The sequence below is a fragment of the Dryas octopetala genome, chromosome 9 (assembly GCF_963921425.1).
Source record: "Dryas octopetala chromosome 9, drDryOcto1.1, whole genome shotgun sequence".
Classification (NCBI taxonomy): Eukaryota; Viridiplantae; Streptophyta; class Magnoliopsida; order Rosales; family Rosaceae; genus Dryas; species Dryas octopetala.
Window position 1 is genome coordinate 8861870 of NC_141374.1, and position 21551 is coordinate 8883420.

The following is a 21551-nucleotide window of genomic DNA, read 5'->3' on the forward strand; positions in this document are numbered from 1 at the left end:
TCAGTCGGTTTACCAACTTTTTTCACTTTTTACCAAAACCAAACCAACTTTTTTTCGGATTTTCGAATTGTGAAAATCGGTTTACCAAACTAAAAAAAATTCGGTCAGTTCAGTAAAAACCAAACCAAAGGGCAACCCTAGTCTACGACCAAGGAAGGTTTGCCAATAGGAAAGAGGGGAGGGGGTGGGTCTACGTTTTCTGATTTTTCATTTTTTAAGAGGGAAAAATTTGGCTCTTGTGTCAGTTCAGAATAAAAAGTGTGTCTAGGGACCAAATTGATGTTCGGTGGCAAAGATGAGGGATGAAATTGATTGAAAATGCACTTTAGAGACCAATTTGATGTTTAAGTGAAAATAGAAAGACTATTGGTGATAAAAAGCCTAATGCTAATGCTAAAGTTGCTATAATTGGTCTAATTCATAAAGAATGCAAGGGAGAGCAGATTGACATAGCACTGTTGAAGAATGCGATAAATATGTTGGTTGAAATTGGAATGGGAGAAATGAATCCTTTTGAAATGGACTTCGAAACACACATGCTAGGAGATATTGTAGAATACTATTCTCGCAAAGTACATGTTGAAGGGAGGAGATGGAGTTCTCATTACCTGCATACAAGTAGTGAGCAGAAGCTAGTGGAGAAAATTCAACATGAGTTGCATGTTGGTAGTTTATGCAACTCAACTGCTTGAAAAAGATCATTCTAGTGCTGGATATGATGTTGTGTTTTGCCCAATGATTGTAAGGTGGAGGATCTTTAGACTTTTCCATAAAACAGAGGTGTCAAGCAGTCGATTCGACACAAGCACAATACAACACAAGCACACGAACACAAGCACAACACGAGTTGAGAATGACACGAGCACAAAATAAGGTCAAATTAGGCATGCCTCGTTTAACATTATTTTTACTTTTTTAAAAACTTTTCAAAAGGAAAATTCAATTTTGCAACAACAAAAAAATGTTATTATTTAACTATGAGAATGAAAAAATAACACAAGATAAGTTTTCTAACCCTAAACAAACAAAAAGAAAAAAGGCTTATAACCGGCCTATTGAGATTAAAATACTATGTGTGATTCAATCTCTCTACAAATCTTGTTATTGATGGGCTAGGATGAAATTCTAGCAAAGAAAAGATTAAATAGCGCAAGCAAGCAAAAGAAAACAACACACCAAAAATAATGTGGTTCGGCAATTTACCTACGTCCACGGCGAGCACCAAGAGATTTCACTAACTTTAAGAGAAAACTATAATGATCACACGAACTCTCTCTCACACCTTTGGCTAACACTTTTGATGTTATTATTCTAGGTTTTCTGAGCCTTAAGGTCCTATTTATATTCCGTAGGCCTTAGGTTACAATTCTTAACAAAGTAGGAGTCATAATCCCCTTTAAACAATGGGAAAAACTTTCCAAAAAAGCTCATGGGCGAGTTTCAGTACGATAGGATCGATCCTACCATTGTATAGCTCCTTAGAGAATCGATCCTATGAATAGTAAGGATCAATCCTACAATAACATGGTCTCTTGTCAGCTTCGCATAGGATCGATCCTCTGAGCTTTTTGACACTCTCCTAAAATAACCTCCAAACTTCATTCCAAACCTCCGTGGAAGTTCCCATGGACCCAAAACATCCTCAATTGCGAGCCAAAACGCAACACGGCCTACCTACGACACGACATGAGTACGAATGAGTCGTTGACTGTGCTAGACCTAAATCTTAGCTATCTGTCATGGCTCCCACACCTTTCCCCCTTTTTCACTTTCTTTTGCTTCTTTTACTTTCCTAAAATTTAAAAAAAAAAAAATTAAAAGAAAAGATAATGGAGTTTACCTTTAGCATGCAATGAACTCTAGCCAAACTTGAACTATAGCCATAATGGACTTTGAAGCACACATGCTAACAGATGATTCCTAGCCTAAATGAATTGGACATGGATTCTTTTGTGATTTGGTTTATCAAGAGGTAAATGCTAATGCTAGAGTAGTTGTAATTGGTATAATTCATACAGAACATGCAAGAGGGAGAGCTAATTAATTGACAGAGCAATGTTGAAGAATGTGATAAATATGTTTGTTGAAATTAGAATGGGACAAATGAATGCTTAGAAGTGGGCTTCAAAACACACATGCTACAAACTAACATGGAAGAGACAAAATGACGTAGTTTTAATTGATTAGTATGAGATTATGATTAGTAAAGGATCCAAATATGTGAGATATTATGGAATACTTTTCTCGCAAAGCATCAAGTTGGTTTTTATAGGATTCTGAGGAATACTTGAGAAAGGAGAGGGATAGAATTTCTCATTACCTGCATACAAGAAGTGAGCAAAGCTAGTGGAGAAAATTCCAAATAAGTTGTTGGTAGTGAGGCATCCATCCCAAAACCAGTTGGAAATTTGAGAAGTAGCTCAAACCCTTATAAGCCACTATGCAAAGTTATACATTTCCAATATGGGACAACACTCCACATTCTCACACGCCCCCGTACGTGTAGCGTCACTTAAGCCAAACACATGGATAACTCATATTGAGTGACGTGGAGCACGTGTGGCCATTCAGCCTAAAACACATAGACAAACCTGCTCTGATACCATGAACGTATCTAGACATTCATCCCAAAACCAATTGGCAATAGGAGCAGTAGCTCAAACCCTTATAAGCCACTATGCAAGGTTATACATTTCAAATGTGAGACAACACTCCACATCCTCACAGGTAGTTTATGCAACTCAACTGCTTGAAAAAGATCATTCTAGTGATGGATGTTGTCCTTCACCCAGTGATTGTAAGGTGGACAATCTTTCGTGGATATGTATAGACTTTACCATAAAATAGAGGTAACTGTATTTTTGTGAAATGAAAAAAATTAATCACCCAAAACTAAATTACCATAAAGGAAAAAAAAACTAAAAAAACGACAAAACAAATCAAAAAAATGGACCACTAATTCATGCCCTTGCCGGCCTCCTCCCACCTGCCACCGCCCTCGTCGTTTGTGGTCGGATCCTTAGCCGCCAACACATCTCTCTCTCTCTCTCTCTCTCTCTCTATCCTTCTTTTCCTTCTCTTTCTCTTTCTCTCTTTCAAAGCCCCTTGCCATCCTCCCTTTTCGTCCGGCTAGGTGTTTTGAAAGAGAGAAAGAGAAAGAGAAAGATGGAGAGGGAGGAGGAAGTGCGCCGGTGATGAATCCAACGACGTCCGTCGAGTCCGGTGGCTGTGTGTAGGGGATGGGTCGAGTGTTGGGGTGTTTTTAGATTTTTTTTTTTTTGTGTAGGTGAGGTTATTTGAGAATTTTAAGTGTTTAGTGAGAAATTTAAAAAATGAAAAAGTAGTATAGGATGTGTAGTGAAAGGAAAAAGGGTAAAAGTAAAGATTGGATAAGTGAGGTCATAAAAGCAATACAGGTGGCCAAAGAGGTCATTATGTTAAATTTTCCATCTGAATACCTGTCAGCATAATCTCTTTTTTTTTTTTTTTAAGAGTACGTTTAACAATGTTTTTATTTTATTTTTGGCCATTGTACGTTTAACAATGTTAGGAAGGCATTAAAGTCAACAAAATTTAATGGTCAAGAGGAGGAAAAGGACCTGTGAGAATTATGGACCCCCTAATGGCGTATTTGGAAGGTAAGAGTCAAGTAGCAAAAGCCATACAGATGGCAGTGTATGCGAAATTAAGGAGAAAATGATAGCCGGGCCCAAAAAAAAAAGGAGAAATTGATAGGAAGAGTCTACTGCATTTCAGGCCAAAGTTCCACATTCAAGTATTATATATGTTCTTGTATGCCTTTTCATTGGTTGGACCCAACTACTAACTAACCTCGATCTCATCATCGGTGGATCCTTATTTTCTCATTATATATTCCCTAAAGCTGAAAATTCAACCCCAATAGACACTCTTAGATGACACAAAGTTTGTTTAAACTTACAAGACACCCATTTCTATAATCAGCCTGAAATTCTTTAATCTTGCCCTCTACCTCTTTTGAAAAAGAAAGATAGATTGACAATCCAATTAAAAAACTTCTAGTTGTAGGCGGCAGAACTCAGAAGCTTCATAGTCTTTTGGGTCTCCCCCACTTGGAGTCTTCTTGGGTGTCCAGACTTGCTACTTTTTCCAAAGTTTGATGTTATCTTTGTTTCTATATATATAAAACATGTAGGGGTAACCCTTTACAGTGTCCTTCTCATTGCCAAGCTATGCATTCCTTCATCTTCTTCACCCTCTTCTTCACTTCCATCTTTCTTGATACAGAGGCCTCAAATGGAAACTGCGCAACAAAGAAATGCAATCCTCGGGCTCCCGATATTCAGTTTCCTTTCCAAGTTAGAGGCCAGCAGCCCCAACACTGTGGTCAACCCGGTTATGAGCTTGACTGCAGCAACAACACCACCATAATTCACTTCCCATCTTATGGTGACTTGGTGGTGAAATCCATCTCATACAACACCAAAAAACTCAATCTTCTTGACCCCAAGAATTGTGTCCATGAAGTCTTTCTCAATCTCAATTTTTCCCTTACCCCATTTCAATATTACTATGTTGTGAAGAAGTACTCATATCTCAATTGTTCAGCTAGGCTTGAGCCTTCTTTCACAGAGATCCCCTGCTTAAGTGGCTCTGGCTATCATGTTTACACTGTGGAGGCTTCTTTGGCTGTCCCAAATTCTTGCAGGGTAGTGAAAACCATTCCTATTCCTTTTCGGTATAGTCCTTATCTCTCTGACAATAGTTTTGGTCTGGGATTAACTTGGGGCTTACTTGGTCATCAAGATTCTGAAGCAACAGAAGGCTGGAGTTCATTGCTGCCAAAAACAGAACAACAAACTCAATGTTTCACTATGACACATGTTAAAGGTAAATTCCATCTTCCTCTGCTTTTCCTTTCTTTTCTTTTACTTTTGTCTTTTTTAATCAGTTTCCTCCCTTTATGAACAAAATTGAATTGAATATTATAAAATAAAAACAAGTAGTAAAATTTCCCAACAACAAAATGGTTTGGAAATTTCAGGAATACACAGTACATCTATCCTTATAAAGTAGAAACAAGAGGAATATTGCTAAACTTGTTGAGTCAGAAACCATGAGGTACTTTTTGAGGGATAGTCTAAGTGAGGGACATAATAGTCCATAACAAAAAAAAATAAATAAATAAAACTAGGGAGAAAAATCTGATCGAAGATTCCAAGAAACCATATTCCATCTGCAACTTATAACATGTTGCTTGACCCTTATGTGATTCCCTTGTGTTTCGGTCATCCTAACAACCTACTTGGACTTTAAATATATGTTACATATATGAAGCCTCCGTCAAGTTCATTAAACAATTAAACTAGGACTTTGACCAGCCAGTCAACCAAAGAACACAAGGAAACTTCCCTTCTAGTCACTTTTGCACCCCTTGAGACCTTTAAAACCAACTTCTGATATGTCATATAATACATGTGTACAAAATAATGTTAAAATTGCCATATAATTAAGTATTAAATTGTAAACCGACTAGTTATCAGTCTAGTGATATTTCTCTCCACTTCATTGGAAGACGTATCAAGTTGGTATCAAGTTACAGGTGAAGCATCTACTTAGTTTGCATTAGTTATTTAGTGATTTTATTTTACAGAGATATGGTCTCTAATACCTGTAGTTTGATGTGTGCAGTGGTGTGTATTGCCATTTTTGTTTTCGCGGTGGCAGCACTGGTAAGAATAAACACGCATCAGTCCAAAAAACTACATTGTCAGAAGGAAGGGCAAGATCAAATTCAGGTTGAGAAATTACTGGGAGACTATAAAGCCCTTGAGCTTGAAAGTTGTCACAATGCTGACCTCAAGCAGGGCAACAGTCAGTGTGAAACAGTTTTGGAAATTAGAATCATGAAGCACCAGACAATGCCACAACACTGATGTTTTGAGCTTTGTGGCTGAAGGTGCACTGAAAACAATTAACAATCCACCTTGTCAAGAGGGTTAAATGACCTTTAATTGCAATTCCATTAAGCCATATATATACATGGAATACATATACATATATATATGTGCTAGTACACCTAAGATGTACTTGTGATTTTGCTGATATAATACTGACACTGAGTATTATTCTTGTGCTCATCCATTAGAGTAGGCAACATCTGACAAGCAATCAATATACTGAGTTATGAGTTATTACAATCAACTAAGGCAAGAGGTTATAGCATAATTCAAATTGGTGAAAATAATGAGAGAGGGGCAGTTAAAAAAAAACAGAGAGAGAAAGAGAGAGAGGCTCTGAATTTCCTAGCTAGCAGTGAAATTTGTTAGATGCCTCGGCAATCTTCCCCTTTCAAGCCAGTTTTTAAGGGTGAGTTAAAAGCCCATGAGGCTTTAACATGGAATCATAGTCCACAAGGAGAGAGAGAGTAAACAGTTAAACACAGGCGTAAGAACCTACACATTCCACAAGGAAATAATGCAATTGCTCAGAATCAAACTATGGTCGGCACTGCAAGAATAAAGCACTTGATCAATAGCCCTAGCATGCACATACGCACTTAATTAAGCTGCTTTGAAAGTAATTTATAATATAAAAAAGAAAACATAACGGCTAATATGAGGAACTGTTTTATAAGAGCTCTTAGATTAATCCAATGACACATATTTTAATTAACTTTAAACATCACCCATACCCAATTTATTAGCCAATGACCCATCTAAAAAAAAAAAAAAAACAAACCCTCTTCCAAACCCATTTTATTCCTCATCTTGGTTTTGACCTCATCTGTCGACGGGTTCACCATACACCCTCCTAGGGAGTATATTGGAGTTTGTGGAAACTGCATGATATATAGATTTTAACTCTGAAATTTTGAGTGAAAAAGTTAAAACCTAATATAAAGCCAACAAAACAGGTGTTATTTGAAAGTATTTATAATATAATAAAGAAATCAGAATGACTAATATGAGGAGCTGAACGTTTTATAAGAGATTAATCCAATGACACATATTTTTAATAACTGAAAACCTCACTCATACCTAGTTTATTACCCAATAACTCATCTAAAACAAAAAAACTCTCACCCAAACCCATTTTATTCTTCGTCTCGGTTTTGACCTCATATGTCGATGGGTTCACCACATACTCTCTTAGGGTGTAGAATAGAGTTTGTAGAGGTTGCATGTTAGGTTTTAACTCTAGGTTTTTTTGTGAAAGACTTAAAACCTAACATAAAGACAACAAATCAGGTGTCATTTGATTAATCTAACCGTTCTTATAAGAATAGTCTCTCATAGTAGCCGAACTCATAAAGACATTATCTAGTAACATGATTACATTTATGGGCCCTCCCTAAAGATCCCTAAAGAGAGGCTCAAGGCGGTCACCCTTCATGCCCATGCTCTTGGCCACCCCTAAGAAGGATTATAGACGAACAAACGATCCTCTCGTCGTCTCCTTCTCTCCTTCTCCTTCTCTCATCTTCTTCCTCTCGACGAACGATCCTTTTTGGCTCTCTGATTTGTGACTGATGAGTGACTCAATTTGTTTCTCTCTCTCCTCTCATTTCTTACAACAAACCCTCTCTGGCTCACCGATCATCAGTCCATCACTCACTCTCTATGTCTCTCACAGTTTCACTCTCCCTCTCGACAAACCCAGAAGGCAAAAACCCTTTGTCTCAAACTCTCAGTCAATCACTTAGGTCTCAAGCTCTCAGTTAATCACTTAGGTCTCAAGCTCTCAGCCTCTCACTGATTTGTCATTGATCTCTCATTGGAGCTTAGATCGGAGCGTGTCGAAAGTCTGGAGGTGACCAACTTGGAGAAAAAGAGTGCGGGCTTGAACCAGAGCAGCGCAAGCTTGAATTTTGGGATGTGATTTATGGAGTATTTGTTATAATTTTTTGTAATTTATGTTGTAATTTGCTATAACTTTGCTTAAAAAATAATAGTTTTATTTTCTAACGGGTGAGACGAGTCGTGTCATGTTCACCCGTTTATATTCGTGTCATGTTCACCCGTTTATATTCATGTTTTTGTCACCTATTTCTTAACGGGTCGTTTCGTGTTTGAACTGAACCCGAAAATCACGACCCGTTTGCCAGGTCTAACCTTCCATAGTAAAGGAAGCACTAATTTAACACATAGGGATGCATAAATAAACATATTGGGGAAGGTGACACTTGGAAGCCATATTAAAGGTGGAAAACGGGGTTGGTGAAATATTCTATTTATGTGTATAAAAGAACGTACCATAGATGATATCTCAATTTTTCTCAAAAAGCACTCACACATCAAACTCTTGTAGGGTGCCAAAACTCTCTTACCTCAATCCTATCTTTGTCGATCTAATAATATTTTTCTTTCTCGATCATCAAGTTGGATCAAAGTTCATTGCATTCAAGGTAAAGTTTGTTATCTTTTCTTTTATTTTTATTTTTTTCCTTTTTAACCAGTTTCCTTTGTTGTAATTCTTTAAGAATAATGTCCCTTACATTTTATGGACAAGATCAACATGAACAAATTAAAATTAATTTGAATATGGTGGGGACCTTGCAGATATAGCAGTTGAGATCATATTTATCTCTACTCTAAGACCAACATTTGAATTCCCTCTTTTCCTATGGCCTTCTTTGTAGCCAAAGACTGAATTAAAATATTAAGGAATGGCACTATTGTCATGTTAATATAGATCTCTCTTCTTTTCCTTTTTTTTTTTTTTTTAAGTGTTTGGGTAAAATTATAAACCTACTTTTAAAAAAAAATCCGGAGGGAAAATATATAAGATTTGGCACCTTGGGTTGTGGGTTGTTAAAATATATGTTGGTCGTTTCTATCGTTAGTCATTATTATAAAATGAAAAAACTAATCAATTTGGCACAAGAAGCACATTTTTTAGCCAGGTGTCTGCAGGATCCACTGAAGAAGATCCTTCCCCTTCCCTTTTTCCGGAAGAAAAGGAGGATCCAGACAAAATTGATGAAATAGAAGAGATCCTCATGAATGGAATGCAAAAAAACCAAGGATGAATTCCACTTTAAAGAGAGACGCTATAAAATATACCCATATATTTATGAAACTTATTATTTGGATGGAAATCAAGAACAAGAAAATTTGAAGTTGTAAATATTTAAAGAAAAAAATAATAAAAAATTAAGACATAAGATATATACACTAAAGATAAAAACCTTTAATTGCGGCTTGTTTGGGTGGTAGTGGATACAGTTCCCGAGTGGATTTCTAATACTACAATGTCGTCAGTAGTGACTTATAAGGGATTGGGCTACTCCTCTCATTGCCACCAATTGGTTTTGGGATGGATGCCTAGATTCCTTCATGGTATCAAAGCAGGCTATCCACGTGTTGGGTCCCAACGGCCACACGTGCTCCCATGTCACCCAATATGAATTGTTCATGTGTTAGGCTTAAATGACACCACACATGCGGGCCGGGACGTGTTGAGAGAAATATCCCACATTGAAAATATGAGGCATTGCATAGTGGCTTATAAGGGTTTGGGCTACTCTTCCCATTGCCAATTGGTTTTGGGATGAATGCCTAGATTCCTTCATGGGCTACTTCTCCTATTGTCAATTGGTTTTAGGTTGGATACCTAGATTCCTTCATAAGCCCCCCTGGATCGTTATGGCTCTTGCTTGGAGCTGCTTGCCGATGAATGTGGTGAAAGTACGTAAACTATGATGATGCAGGCGAGGTGGTTTAAATTTGTGGGTCCTCTCCAAAGCGGACCCCAAGGCGATCGCCCTTAATTCGAGCCCATTATCTGGGCCAGCCCTGTGAGGGATTATATATGATGCTTGAAAGCCAAAATAAAGACATAGAAGACAAGGTTGGTGAGTTTTGAAATCCACTCACATATCCAAAGTCTTACAAGGGTACTTAAGTTTTCTAAAAAACCACTTTGAAAACGAGAGATTGTATATAGAAGAACCAAAAATGATAACTCAATTTTTGTGAAAAGTTACTCTTAGAGGCATACCTTTGAAAACGAGGTGCATGGCCGTTCTTAATTGGTGAAGTAATTTGTCTAATTAATTTCATTAAGAAACAAGACCTTAGCCTACTAACTAGCTATATGGAAGTGAACATATATGTCCAGCTTCTTAGAGTGACTATGGCCGCTTAGGCCAAGGAAGTGTTTGTCTATGTTTAATGACCTCATTCGGGTTGGTTCTTTTAGAGTTGTAATCTAGTTTTGTTTGCTAGGCGCCACCCTTTGGGCCCCTATTCTCAACAAAAAAAAAAAAAACCACTCCTATCATTATCTCACATTTCTTTGCTTGAAAAAATTGAATTTTTTGGTTGAATTTTTCTTAAGGTAAAAAAACTTAAATGTAATTGAATTGCATGTCGCTTGTTTAGTCTCATTTCGTGCTCGTGTCGTGCTTGGCCTAGGGCATGCCGTGCTTGATAGGCTAAAATATTCAGCCCGACCCATTTATTTGAATCGTGTTTGTGTCGATTCAGCCCATTTTGTGCTCGGGTCATGTCATTCATGTTTTAGTCATGTCATGTATGCGCTTCTCATGCTAGCCCAACTTATTTAACACATTTAACTTAGGGATATATATATATATATATATATATATATATATAAAGATACAAATTAAGTATGTGAACACTAATAGTGAAGGAGAGAGTGGGAAACTTGGAAGAGAGAATAAATGTGTAGAAAACGAGGAGGTGAGTTCTCCCATATTGAATTTATTTAATCTAGTGTTAGTGTTTGTTATTGTTTAATCATAATAATGGTTTTTATTGTGGAACAGTGACTATTTGCCCAGTAAAAGAATTTAAAGAAGATGCCGAGCACTTAGCACTGGTACCCCGTTTGCTCAGAGAAGATGCAGTCAATGACAGCAACAGGCTTGAATGCTTGATGTCGATCTCTAAAGAAACCCTGGCCTTTCCCATCTTTGCCATTAGTGCCTAAGCTCTCTTCATGCTAGTGGGTTGTATTTGTGTTTGTATCAAATACTAGTTAACTATAACCCCACTTGTTTAATTATTTGTGTCAAAATTGATCAACACTAACGGGGATTGGGTTTGACACTAACGAGTGTCAAAATTACTTGGTTTAGGCTAGGGCAGATTGCAGCTGGTGGTGTCCTTGGTGACCACAACGGGGACTGGGGTTGGTGGCTATGCGATCAACTTGGGTGTAGGCCAAATATTGCAAGCGCACTGAGCTTTGGGCTATAGTCTATATGCTCTTCAGCTTGCTTAGGAAAACAGATATACGGATGTGTGGGTTGAGTTGGATTCTGCCAACGTACGCCGTCGAGCTGGTGTTGTTGTCTCTTGCCACTATTATTAAGAGCTGCCAAGAGTTGCTGCGCCGATCTTTGCGGTGTAATTAGTCTTGTATCTTTTCCTTCTGGTCCCTCTTGTGCGTGTGCTGTGTTGTTTGAGGATTTGGTAGGGGTTAGTGATCGGGTTAGAAGCTTAGAGCGGTTGTTTAGTCTCTTTGGTTTTGGGCGATAAATCCCGATGCTTAATTACCAAAAAAAGAATAAACTAATCAATGCACCATACAAAATACAAATATGGGAAAAATTAAGAAGGAACTATATATATTACATTACAAATCCTATTAGCCACTAATGAACCTTCCATATAGTGTAGAGTAAGCACTAGTTTAACACACAAGGATACATAAATTAAGAAACATACAGAGTATGTAAACAGTAACGTTGAGGGAGAGTGTATACACTTGGAAGCCACAGACAGCAAGGCGGAGGAAACGATGTTCGTGAGTTTGAGTTCATGTTTATATGGTATAAAAAACGTACCATATATATATATGACATCTCAGGTTTTTATCAAAAAGCATTCACATATCAAATTCTTACAGGATACTAAAACCCCTTCCTTCTATCGATCATATCTCTGGTCTAACAATATATTTTTCTTCTGGGTTCAAGTTGAATCAGACTTCATTGCCTGCAAAAGGTAAATTATCTTTTCTCTTGTTTTTATCCTTTTTAATAAGTTTTCTAGCTCCCTTGTAATTCTTTAGGAATAATATATATCCTTTACATTTCCTGGACAAGATCAAAATGAAAAAAACTGATTTGAATATGGTGGGGGATTGCAGATCTAGTGGTTGAGATCGTATTTATCTCTAACCCCATACCAACATTCGAAATCCCTCTCTTCGATCCATTGAGCATTATAATAGGTCATGGCTGCTATGGCAGATCGATCTAGGTCTCTCTTTATTTTTTAAGTGTTCAAGTAAAATTATAACCTACTTTTTAAAAAAAGTTGGTGGGAAAATAAGATTTGGCGGGTGGAATCCACTCATTTAAAAAAAAACAAATAGTGTAGTTTGGTGGTTGTTTCAATTTCGTTTTTGTTGTTTCAATTTTTTCAATCTACTTTTCGTAATTTCAAAATTGTTTCAATCAAATCCAAAATCATAATTCCGTCAAGTTTTTAGATGGTATAATCGTTAAAGCAAGGATATAATTGTTTCAATAAAAAAAAGACGGTAATAATTTTTTTATTCTTGGACGATTATACCCCTGCCTTAACGGTTCTACCATCTTAAAACATGATGGAACTCTAAATTTGTACTTGATTAAAACAATTTCAAAACTATAAGAACTTGATTGAAAAAATTGAAACAACAGGAACAAAATTGAAACAATCACCAAACTAGCTACAGGGACCAAAATGGTTGTTTGCCCATTTCAAATTGGATCACCAGCAAACTAAGCCTTAAAATAAATAATGACATGCTTCACATATTAAATCCAATGGTTCACAATATGCTAGTTTCATTTTTTTCTAACATTTCTTTCTCTTTAACTCCTCTTCACTGTAACCACCACCAGCATTAAGCCAAAAAAAAAGTAAAATTGCATCGGGTTTATTTAGGACATATAGCTTTAGGTAATCAAAAGCTTAGAAAGGAGACTAGATAGGCAGTAGATCGAGATGGTGAATCAGATTAGGACACATGGTGTTAATTAAGAACTTCTCATATTTATATATATCCAATACTTCTCATTTTTCTAAAGTGTTATAGTAAACTTATAACTAATTTTTGGAATACACGCTATATACATAATACATTGCATTTATCTTGCAAAATGTAGAAACAAGAGGAATATTTGCTCAACTTCTAAAATTAGAAATCTAGATACCTTTTTAGCTAGAGTGTGTAATAGGAAATAAATATTCAGGGACTCCTAGAAAAATATATATATTCAGGGAGTATTATTTGCACTCCCCACTTGTATACTTGCACTCCTCTGGGGAGTACAAATTAATATTGAACTTTCTTTTATCTTGAAAATATATAAGTTGAATGATCGATGTAGCCCGGCCAAGTTATGTGTAATAGGACATTGGTATGGACTTTTTAATTGTTATTATAGGGAAAAGTTAGATGAATCATTTATATGTTGGGGTTTATTAAATGTATATGTATTACTACAGACAATCTGACTCTAGAGATCACGAATACCTGCACTGTATATCATTTGAATGGCTCAGTAAATGAATCAAAAACCTCAAAATAAAACACAAGTATCAGCATGCACTGTTGTTCGAATGACAACCCGGCCTATTCCATGTGTGGTTAACTGCTCTTCAGAGAAATTCTTACTATATATATGTGGTTATTCGAAACTCCCTAGCTACTCACATAAGTACTATTATGTTCAACAGAGTTTGAAGACATAAAACTAACCTGTAGAGATGGACCCAGGTACCCTTGAAACAATCAATATGTATTGGTTTTTTTTGGTAGAAAAATCAATGTTCATTTTACTACATGTCTATGTGATGACCATGAATGTTACATTAATCATTTGTAATTATCCAGGCTAAATTGCATTGTTAGTGTCTGCTAGCTATTTGGGCTTGTTTTTAATATTGTCCCCGATATTTTAAGTTTTTAAACTTGCAATTTATTAAAGTTATCATTATTAGGACAATTACTAACTTTCGTTAATTTTTTGTTCGAATAGTGCACAAGGAGAGCACAAGAAAAAACGTACATTAAGTAGGTTTAAGCCAGTTTAGTTGGTATCCTGCTATTCAACTCTCTAAAAAAAAAAAAAGCAAGGTACTTTTGAGGTTTCTTGAGAAAAGACATATACCTTAAAATGACTTAAACCAACCTAAAATAACGTAAATGCCCCTTCACATGCTTTTCACATGCTTCCCAGCTCACTTTGTACAAAAAATTATGGAAAGCTTGCAATTGTCCTAACTTGACTCCCTAAATATACAATTTGGTCTTATAACTACTTTCTCTCTAAATATATAATTTCTTTTGTTAAATTTATCTAGTCCATAACAAACAAAGATTATGTTATACAAAAGTAAAAAAAAAAAAAACAAATCTGATAGCAAGTCCAAATAGAAGAGCTGTTAACTTGTTAAGAAACCATGCTCCATTCTAAACTTACATATCCCTTGTGTGTTTTCATTATAGTTGGAGGCTCTAGAGTATTTGTATCAACAAGAATGCAACGCAGAGTTATCGAATTCGATCAAGGATGGGACTATATAATGGAGAAGGGGTTCAATAAGCTGAGGAGAATTTAGAAGGATTGCCGGAGTCTCCATTCGACGCGGACCAATATATGATGCTTTACACAATTACCTATAACATGTGTGCTCAAAAGGCCCCTCACAATTATGCTCAACAGCTTTATGACAAATATGGGGAGACATTTGAGGAATACATTACTTCAACAGTCTTGCCCTCTCTAAGAGACAAGCATATATGATGAATTTCTGCTGCAGGAGCTTGCCAAGAGATGGGGAAATCATAGAGTTATGGTTAGGTGGATGTCACGCTTCTTTCATTATCTTGATTTCTACTTCATCCCTCAGATGTCACTTCCTAGCCTAAATGAAATTGGACATAGATGCTTCCTCAATTTGGTTTATCAGGAGGTATATGGTAATGTCAGAGTTGCAGCACTTGGTCTAATTCGTAAAGAACGCGAGGGAGAGCAGATTGATAGAGCACTGTTGAAGACTGTAATAAACATGTTTGTTGAAATTGGAATGGGAGAAATATATGTATATGAAGTGGACTTTGAAAAACACATGCTAGGAGATACCGTTGAGTACTATTCTCGTAAAGCATCACGTTGGACTTTGGAGGATTCATGTGCAGATTATATGTTGAAGGCTGAGGGATGCTTGAGAAGGGAGAAGGAAAGAGCTTCTCATTACCTGCATTCAAGCAGTGAGGAGAAGCTGCTGGAGAAAGTACAACACGAGTTGTTGGTGGTCTATGCAAATCAATTGCTTGAAAAGGAGCATTTCCTTGCTTTTCTTAGAGATGGTAAGGCCGAGGATCTTGCTAGGATGCATACACTCTACCAAAAAATACCTCGAGGCTTCGAAACTGTTGCTAATGCATTTCAACAGCACATGACTGCGGAAGGTACAACCTTGGTCCAAGAGGCTGAAGATGCTGCAAGTAACCAGACTTCCAATGGAGCTGAACAGGTACTTGTCAGAAAGATAATTGAGCTGCATCATAAGTATATGGCACGTGTCAGTGATTGCTTCATGAACCACTCTCTCTTTCACAAGGCTATTGAAGATGTTTTAGAGGTAGTTTGCAATAAAGCTATAGCAGGGACTTCATGTGCTGAATTATTTGCTGCATTCTGTGACAATGTCCTCAGAAAGGGTGGGAGTGAGAAGTTGAGTGATGAGGCCATAGAAGAAGAGCTTGAGAAGGTTGTCAAGCTGCTTCCATATATCCATGAGAAAAACCTTTTTGCAGATTTCTACTGGAAGAAACTTGCTCGTCGGCTACTTTTTTATCAGAGTGCCAACGAGGACCATGAAAAAAGTATTCTAACAAAGCTGAAGCAACAATGTGGTGGAAAGTTTACCTCAAAGATGGAGGGAATGCTTACAGATTTGGCACTGGCTCAGGACAACCAGGCCATCTTTGAGGAATATCTTCGCAATAACCCAAATGTAAATCCTTTTGAGAGTAATGTGGAGCAATGTCCCACATCGGAAATCTAGAGCTTAGCATATGTGCTTATAAGTCTTGGGCCTCTCCACCCATTACCAATTGGTTTTGGGTTGGATGCTCTAATTCTATCATGGTATCAGAGCTTGGTTATTCGCGTGTAAGGCCCAACGGCCACACGTGCTCCCACGTCACCCAATACAATTTGTTCACGTGTAAGGCTCAAAAATATCGCCATACGTGCGGGGGCGTGTTGAGAGTAATGTGGAGCAATGTCCCACATCGGAAAACTAAGGCTTAACATATGTGCTTATAAGTCTTGGGCCTCTCCATCCATTGCCAATTGGTTTTGGGTTGGATGCTCTAATTCTAACAAATCCTGGGATGGATTTGTCAGTCACTGTTCTCACAACTGGTTTCTGGCCAAGTTACAAATCATTTGATTTTTACCTTCCTGCAGAGATGATGAAGTGTGTCCAAGTTTTCCAGGAATTCTATGAAACAGAAAGGAACAACAGAAAACTTACATGGGTTTACTCAATGGGCACTTGCAACATTATTGGCAAGTTTGAGCCAAAAGAAATTGAATTGGTTGTGTCAACCTATCAGGCTGCTCTCCTGCTGCTCTTCAACACTGCAGATAGATTGAGCTATTCAGAAATATCAGCTCAGTTAAACCTTACCGGTGACGACTTGGTTAGAATTCTTCATTCGCTGTCATGTTCCAAGTACAAGATACTCATTAAGGAGCCAAATACGAAGACTATCTCTCCAAATGACAACTTTGAGTCCAACTCCAAGTTTGCAGACAGAATGAAGAGAATTAAGATTCCTCTGCCAACAGTGGATGAAAGGAAGGACGTAATCCAAGATGTTGACAAAGACAGGCGATATGCTACTGATGCTGCAATCGTGCGGATTATGAAGAGTCAGAAAGTTCTTGCTCACCGACAATTGGTTGTGGAGTGTGTTGATCAGTTGAGACATATGTTCAAGCCTGACATCAAAGCAATTAAGAAGCGCATAGAAGATCTGGAGATGGACAAGAGAAACCTAAACATGGTTAGGTATCTTCCATAGTTCAAGTGTTGGAGCCTTCATAACTTGGGATATGCTGCAAGCTATCAGGAACATAATTATAGTTTCCTTGGATTTTAGAACTTCTGTAAATTTAAACTATGTGCTACTCCTTTAAAATTGCCATAAATTTGAGACTTTCTGTGAACTTAAACTATGAATTGGCTCATCAATTATCTGTTTTTCCCTACTAATTAAATTTCATGGGTGCAGAATGATGTCATCTATGCATCAAGCTGTAGGTACAACTTATGCTTCGTTTGCTTTACTTATTCAATGAATTTGTCTTTTGGACAAATGATCTCTAATTCTTGTGGTTTCATATGTGCAGTGTGGTATGTATAGCCATTTTTATTTTGTCAGAAGGATGGGCAAAATGAAATGCTCTTAAATTTGAAAGATGTCACAATGCTGATCTCAAGCAAGCCAACAGTCAGTGTTAAGCACTTTTGCACATTAGAATCATGAGGCACCACAAATGCAAGTTATGAAATGAACAATAATTCTGAAGTTGATTAATGCACTTGAAAGTATTGAATCATCCAGGTTGATTGGTGACTTTTTTAGCAATGCCATTAAGCCCATAAGGCATAATGCATGATAATACACCTAAGACACACACACATCATGTCTTAGGATAGGGAGTTTTAACACATCAGGCATAGATTTTGTAGCATAGCCTAGCTCTAGCTAGGATCAGCCTGACATTTCGTAGACCATATATAACTCACTTCCATTCTTGAGTTTCTTCAATTTTAATTTTAATTCCTCTAGTTTTTCTGTTGGCATGATCTCTGCATGGAGCTTCAAGATCTCTTCATGTAATTTTTTAAAATTGCATCTCCAACAACTCTGTTTCACATGTTTCAGTTTTTATTTGCGAAGTAGCCACCACATCAACAGTTTCAGTTCCATTTGTGGTCAAATCACATTTCTTGAAAAATCCCACTTACATAATTCAAGAAAAGATGAATTCTTCGGTGAAAACAATCCAAACTTTGTAGAATACTATTAATTTTGTGATCAGAGTGTGATTTAGCTTCTTGAACTTCTTGATGTGGGACAGGAGTAGAGTTGGCCCTGATTTACGTTCAAATCTTTTCATTTTTTTAGAGTTAAAAGAAAAAAAATGATCATCTTTTCCAATAGAGGACAAGTTTTTCATATAATTAGATAGAATGACACATATTGGCCAAAAAAAAAAAGATAGAATGACACATGAAGGAGCAATAGACAGCACAGCGACATAGTGAGAATCAGTGACATGGCAACATAATCTATGAATGTTTTTTTTTGGCTGGGGAACATAATCTATGAATGTTAGTGTAGAAATTATGACAAAGTGACATAATCTGTGATGTCAGTGTAAGAATATATAAAGAATCAGTGATGTGGGAAACAATTTAATAGTTTAATCCTCTGACCAAAAATAAAAATAGTTTAATCCTAACACAGCATTGACTTTGAATTCAAATCCTATTTAATTACATTTGGGATTGATCTAAAAGGAAGAAATCAAAAGAATTATTCAAAGAAAAAGAGGAACAATATGGCTGAGGGGAAGGGAATACTGATTCCAAGAGTTAAACTTGGAACTCAGGGATTTGAGGTATCTGTCTAGATTTCTAATGTTATTTCAATTTCTGTCTTTAATTTGTTCTTCAGATTAAATAATGTCATTGCATATGTTTGCTCCTGCATTATAATTGATCATAGTATGCTCAAAATTTACTATTTTTCGTCTTTAAAAGAAAAAAAAAAATCCTAAACTATTCATTTAATGAAAGAAAAATGAAAATCCTTATCTTTGTATTTCTGCTAATGAAAAATAGAATATTTTTTAGTTTATGATTGCAATTTTATTCTCCTTTTTGCTGAGTGAATAAGTGTTTGCATGTATTCAACAAGTGCACAACAGGATACAATATTGAACCAAGAAGTCTTGTATAGTTTCTTCCATCAATGCACTTAAGTGAAATAATTAAGAATGGTTAATAATTGAATTAACTGATGTTTAATTAAATTCCAATGATTTGGAGAGTTTTGAGTTAATTTTTCAGGTCTCAAAATTGGGGTTTGGATGCATGAGCCTGACTGGGGTCTACAACTCCCCTGTTGCTGATGAGGATGGTATCTCAATAATAAAAGATGCCTTCAGTAAAGGAATCACTTTCTTTGACACAGCAGATGTATATGGACCTCATTCGAATGAAGTTCTTCTTGGGAAGGTATGCTCTTTGACACTAAGTCCAGACGTTAGAATATCTTTATTGCTTAATATATATATATATACATAAATGATCACTCACCAACCATAGAGCGGGGAATTTCACGCTCACCTAACCACCTAGCGAGCAGCTAACTGCAACATTTTATGTTTTCTATAGGCCTTGAAGCAGTTGACAAGAGAAAAAATCCAATTAGCCACAAAGTTTGGTATAATTTCAAAAGTGGAACCTCCTGGTATTACAGCCAAAGGTACTCCTGAGTATGTTCGATCATGCTGTGAGGCTAGCTTGAAGCACCTTGAAGTGGATTACATTGATCTGTATTACCAACATCGGGTGGACACTTCGGTTCCTATAGAAGAAACTGTATGTGATCATTCTCTTCCTCATTCAACTGAAACACCACAATTGCATAATATTAGGAGTACTAAACTCTGCATATTATTCGTGATCTGGCCCGAAAAATTGATTAATCTACTTCTGTTTTTCTTGGAGTTTAGGTAGGTGAGCTGAAGAAACTTGTGGAAGAAGGAAAGATAAAGTATATTGGGTTATCTGAAGCCAGCCCGGACACGATAAGGAGGGCACATGCAAATCTCATGAAATCTCATACAGACATAATCAGGAGTTGTGTTATATATTGCAACTACATTGCTCATCTGCTTTGCATATCCAACTGCAGGGACAACAAAGATTAAGAATCTGCATGCAAACATTGGCAGATTTAAGATGCCGACCCAAGGAAGGACATAGAGGCCCACGAGCCAGAGTGAATCCCAGAAAGGGAAACGTGTTCACTACTATTTCTTCCTCTTAAGAATTAAGATGTTCACTACTCTCTTGGATGCTTGATTTTCATTCTCATCTCACCTTACTTCCAACTCCCAAGATTGAGGTTTTAGGTTTACACCAAATTGAGAATTAGATAAAATCTGCACTTTATGGTTTAAGCGCTGAAGAGCAACCCAATTTGCTACCAAATTTAATAGCCATTTCTTTTGTCATCAGAACCTTAGATAGACGCACCAAAAAAAAGCGTGGGGAAATTTCATTTCTAGTGAAAGAGGCTCTGCAAGAGAGAGACGACTTTTTTAGATAACTCACCTATCTGCCCCTCTGTATTTTAGAAAGGGAAAATAAAATTATGAACCCTTTGTTTCAAAACTCAAAAGTGGAAAGAAAAAAAAAAAAAGATTAGGTGTATTCAATATAGATGATCTAGCACGACTTCCGAATCCAAGTGTATTTAATGTAGAGTTTTAAAAGCCTATAAAAAAATTAAGGAAAATTTTATGGTATTAAAAAAGTTAATGTTAAAAGATGAAGCTTTATGAATTTTAGACTTCAAAACGCAAGGTATAATTTATAAATAACAAAATCAATTATTATCCAGCTTTTTCCATAAGATAAGACCTAGATCTTCTCATCTTCTCGGCTCATCATTTTTCTTAAAGAAGCTGTTATTTGCACTCCAAAAATAACTATTTGCACTTTTTTTTTTTTTTAGTACACTAAGGAATATAAGAAATAGTTTTAAAGCGCATTTATCATTTTCCTTTCTCAAACCATTATACTTTTCTTCTTCAAATCTAATGGTTTGAATTCTTTATAGCATATCCAACAACTTTTTTTTCTCAAAAAAAAAAAGTCGTCTCATAAAAGTTTTTTTTTTTTTTTTTTGTCTAAATCATACACGTAAAGTTAAAGGCACTTTCAAGTGCCTTGTTAGCAGAGAGAAGAAATCTCCATCAAATCTTAATTCTTCTTGCATCAATTATGTCAAAATATCAAACACGATAGGAGATTCCAACTCTAACATTAAGTTTAAGTAAATTCTCACAACACACTCAAGTCTCACCCATATCATGCATGTACATTTTACCAAAAAGTAAAAAGTTTAAAACTTTAAACCAAGAGACCTACTCTTGAAGGAGAAAAAAAAAAACTATTATACTTATTAGTGCCTAATTTTAAACACCCTACTCACCAAAAAAATTTGTCTAAACCCCCACCCATCTAGAAACTCTTTCAAAACCCCCTAAAACTTATAATCCTAAATTACCCTTCTGACGCATGCTGACGCGCGCTGACGCATGCTGACATATGCTGACGTCACTGTAACTGTATTTTGGTGAAACTGTTTTTTTTTTTTTTTTTTTTTGGAATTGATGTTTTTGCTAAAACTCAATATTTCACTAAAACTAAAATCAAACACTGAAATTGAATTTCATTACACTAAAACTGAATTTCAAAAATTCAGTTACACTGAAACTTAATTTCAAG

General features: G+C 36.4%; 2 protein-coding genes and 1 pseudogene across 2 annotated transcripts; all 3 read left to right on the forward strand.

Annotated features, from left to right (window-relative positions):
- The first annotated feature begins 3866 nt into the window (after positions 1-3866).
- LOC147273729 (RING-H2 finger protein ATL22-like) lies at positions 3867-6119 on the forward strand. The gene is made up of 2 exons (XM_086227331.1): positions 3867-4869; positions 5671-6119. The coding sequence occupies exons 1-2, from the start codon at positions 4212-4214 to the stop codon at positions 5913-5915; spliced, it is 903 nt and encodes a 300-aa protein (XP_086083457.1). The 5' UTR covers positions 3867-4211; the 3' UTR covers positions 5916-6119.
- An 8364-nt stretch (positions 6120-14483) lies between these two features.
- On the forward strand, positions 14484-17043 carry LOC147273730 (cullin-1 pseudogene; annotated as a pseudogene).
- A 1546-nt stretch (positions 17044-18589) lies between these two features.
- LOC147273731 (putative aldo-keto reductase 1) lies at positions 18590-19966 on the forward strand. Its single transcript, XM_086228265.1, has 4 exons — positions 18590-18649; positions 19101-19268; positions 19428-19634; positions 19769-19966. The coding sequence occupies exons 1-4, from the start codon at positions 18590-18592 to the stop codon at positions 19964-19966; spliced, it is 633 nt and encodes a 210-aa protein (XP_086084391.1).
- The last annotated feature ends 1585 nt before the right edge of the window (positions 19967-21551 follow it).

What these genes read in the sequence shown, in the direction of transcription:
- LOC147273731 (XM_086228265.1), top strand. Translation starts at nt 18,590, where the DNA reads ATGGCTGAGGGGAAGGGAATACTGATTCCAAGAGTTAAACTTGGAACT. An exon ending in TTGGAACTCAGGGATTTGAG is followed by an intron (nt 18,650 to 19,100) that starts GTATCTGTCTAG and finishes TTAATTTTTCAG; the next exon opens with GTCTCAAAATTGGGGTTTGG. An exon ending in CGGTTCCTATAGAAGAAACT is followed by an intron (nt 19,635 to 19,768) that starts GTATGTGATCAT and finishes CTTGGAGTTTAG; the next exon opens with GTAGGTGAGCTGAAGAAACT.
- LOC147273729 (XM_086227331.1), top strand. Translation starts at nt 4,212, where the DNA reads ATGCATTCCTTCATCTTCTTCACCCTCTTCTTCACTTCCATCTTTCTT. An exon ending in CACTATGACACATGTTAAAG is followed by an intron (nt 4,870 to 5,670) that starts GTAAATTCCATC and finishes TGATGTGTGCAG; the next exon opens with TGGTGTGTATTGCCATTTTT.